At 58.0% G+C, this 2,755-nt stretch overlaps 1 protein-coding gene across 2 annotated transcripts in view; it reads left to right on the top strand.

The window, feature by feature from the left end:
• The first annotated feature begins 2,304 nt into the window (after nt 1–2,304).
• Nucleotides 2,305–2,755, top strand: part of LIN37 (lin-37 DREAM MuvB core complex component) — an 8,973-nt gene continuing 8,522 nt past the window's right edge. For both annotated transcript variants that reach the window (XM_024199898.1, XM_024199897.2), the window contains exon 1: nt 2,305–2,391. In XM_024199898.1, coding sequence (XP_024055666.1) covers nt 2,311–2,391 — 81 coding nt within the window. In that variant the 5' untranslated portion in view covers nt 2,305–2,310. The remainder of the gene's footprint in view (nt 2,392–2,755) is intronic.

Here is a 2,755-nt window from a genome sequence, read left to right as displayed (position 1 = left end):
GAATATCATGCCAGCTGGAGGCTTCTGCCTCAGGCTGCTCTCCCAGTCGGCAGCACCGCGCGGTCGCACCTACCCCAACCTACCCCTTGCTCCCATGGCTCATGAAGCCTGGACAGTAGTAAGGAGCAGTTCAACTATATGCTGAGTAAGTGCATAATGGTGGTAGAATGTGCCTTTGGACTTTTGAAAGCTCGCTGGCACAGTTTACTGACTCGGTTAGACCTCAGCAAAACCAATATTCCCATCGTTATTACTGCTTGCTGTGTGCTCCACAATATCTGTGAGAGTAAGGGGGAGATGTTTATGGCGGGGTGGAAGGTTGAGGCAAATCGCCTGGCCACTGATTACACGCAGCCAGACACCAGCGCGGTTAGAATAGCGCAGCAGGGCGCGCTGTGCATCAGAGAAGCTTTGAAAACCAGTTTCAGGACAGGACAGGCTACGGTGTGAAAGTTCTGTTTGTTTCTCCTTGATGAAAACCCGCCCCCTTGGTTCACTCTACTTCCCTGTAAGCCAACCGCCCTCCCCTCACCTCCCCCCCTTTGATCTCCGCTTGCAGAGGCAATAAAGTCATTGTTGTTTCAAATTCATGCATTCTTTATTAATTCGTCACACAAATGGGGGGATAACTGCCAAGGTAGCCCGGGAGGGGTGGGGGAGGAGGGAAGCACAGGGGTGGGGTAGTTGTAGGGGCACCCCCTAGAATGGCATGCAGCTCACCATAGAAGCAGCATGTCTGGGGCTCTGACCCGGAGTGGCCGTTTGCCTCTCTTGTTCTTTGGTAGGCTTCATGCGGCACTACTGTGGGTCCCTGTTATAACCTCTGTCCTTCATGCCCATGGAGATTTTTTCAAATTTCGTCTTTTGGAACAGAGTTCGGATAGCACGGATTCATCTCCCCATACAGAGATCAGATCCAGAACCTCCCGTTCGGTCCATGCTGGAGCTCTTTTGCGATTCTGGGACTGCATGGTCACCTGTGCTGATGAGCTCTGCTTGGTCACCTGTGCTGATCACCTCGCCATGCTGGCCAAACAGGAAATGAAATTCAAAAGTTCGTGGGGCTTTTCCTGACTACCTGGCCAGTGCATCGGAGTTGAGAGTGCTGTCCAGAGCGGTCACAATGGAGCACTCTGGGATAGCTCCCGGAGGCCAATATTATCGAATTGCATCCACACTACCCCAAATTTGACCCAGCAAGGTCAATTTCAGCGCTAATCCCCTCGTGGGGGAGGAGTACCGAAATCGATTTTAAGAGCCCTTTGTCGTGTGGACGGGTGTAGGGTTAAATCGATCTAACACTGCTAAATTCGACCTAAACTCGTAGTGTAGACAAGGTAGGGTTACCATTCGTCCGGATTCCCCCGGACATGTCCAGCTTTTAGCATTAAAAATAGCGTCCGGGGGGAATTTGTAAATGTCCGGACTTCCCCCCCAGGCAGAGTGCGCGCGGCTGACAGGGCAGCCGGCCGGATCGTGCCACTTACATGGGGCTCCGACAGCCAGAGAGAGCCCCTCCTCCGCTTCCCCCTCCTCTCCCCTGCAGCTGAGAGCACTCCCTCCCTCCCTCGCAGATCACCAGGCGGCCGTTCGCAGCGGCAGTCTGGAGCTCCTCCCCCTGCTCCTCCTCCCCAGCACGCTGGTCTGAGCGGCAGGGTAAGGGGGCCAGGGGGTCGGAGAAGGGGCAGGGAGGTTCTGGAGGGGGCAGTCAAGAGACAGGGAGGGGGGGGGTCGGGAGTTCGGGGGGGGCTTTCTGGGGGTGGGGGGGTGGATAAGGTTTTGGGCAGTCAGGGTAGGGGGTAGGGTCTCAGGAGGGGGCAGTTAGGGGACAAGGAACAGGGAGGCTTAGGTAGGGGGTGGGGTTCTGGAGGGCAGTTAAGAGCAGGGGTCCCAGGAGGGGTCAGTCAGGGGACAAGGAGTTGGGGGGAGAGTTGGGGGTTCTGAGGGGGGCGGGAAGTGGGAGGAAGTGGAAGGGGCAGGGGTGGGGCTCCTCCCGTCCTCTTTTTTGCTTGCTGAAATATGGTAACCCTAGACAAGGGCTAAGGAGCCACAAGTACTCCTGTTCTTTTTACATCTCCTATGACTCATAGCGCCCTTTAACTACAGCTCCCGTGGTGCTCCGCGTCCAGTTCGAGCTGTTCAAAATGACCGCCCTGCGCTCTAGCGCTACCCTTCCCAGAAGGCAACGCGCCGGTCCGCAGACACGACGCGGACTACAGCACCCAGCGTGCCTTGCCAGAGAGGCCGGGCGGCAATTGGGGCTTGGGCGCTGATTGGTGGCGAGCCAGTGATTGGCGGCGATACTCACCAATGGGAGGGTTGCAGACGGCTGGGCCCCTGGTCGCGCTCGGGTGGTTCCGAGTAGCTGCTGCTGGTGTCGGCTGGAGAGAGGTGAGAGAGGGGGGAGGTGTATGGGATGTGGGGACGGTGTAGCTAGGAGGAGGGTAGAGCTATGTGGGGGGAAGCGGCCGTAGGGGGCGTATGGGGAACGTGGGGTGGGTGGGGTTGGAGCTATGGGGGGGAGTTCTGGGGGGTGTAGGGGGTGCGGAAGTGTATGGAATGTGGGAGTGTTGTCGGTAGGAGGGGGTGGAGATGTGTGGGGTAGCTTGGAGGGGTGCGGGGAAGCGTAAGGGGTGTATGGGGAACGTGGGGTGGGTGGGGTTGGAGGTGGGGAGTGCTATGGGGGAGAGTTCGGGGGTGGGGAATGTGGGGTGGGTGGGGCTGGAGATCAGGGTGGAGCTATGTGGGGGGGGGG

The sequence above is a fragment of the Terrapene carolina genome, unplaced genomic scaffold, assembly GCF_002925995.2.
Source record: "Terrapene carolina triunguis isolate 2854851 unplaced genomic scaffold, T_m_triunguis-2.0 Scaffold461, whole genome shotgun sequence".
Lineage (NCBI taxonomy): Eukaryota > Metazoa > Chordata > Testudines > Emydidae > Terrapene > Terrapene triunguis.
Note: the sequence above shows the minus strand (reverse complement) of the source record. Positions and strands in the feature narration are given on the sequence as shown.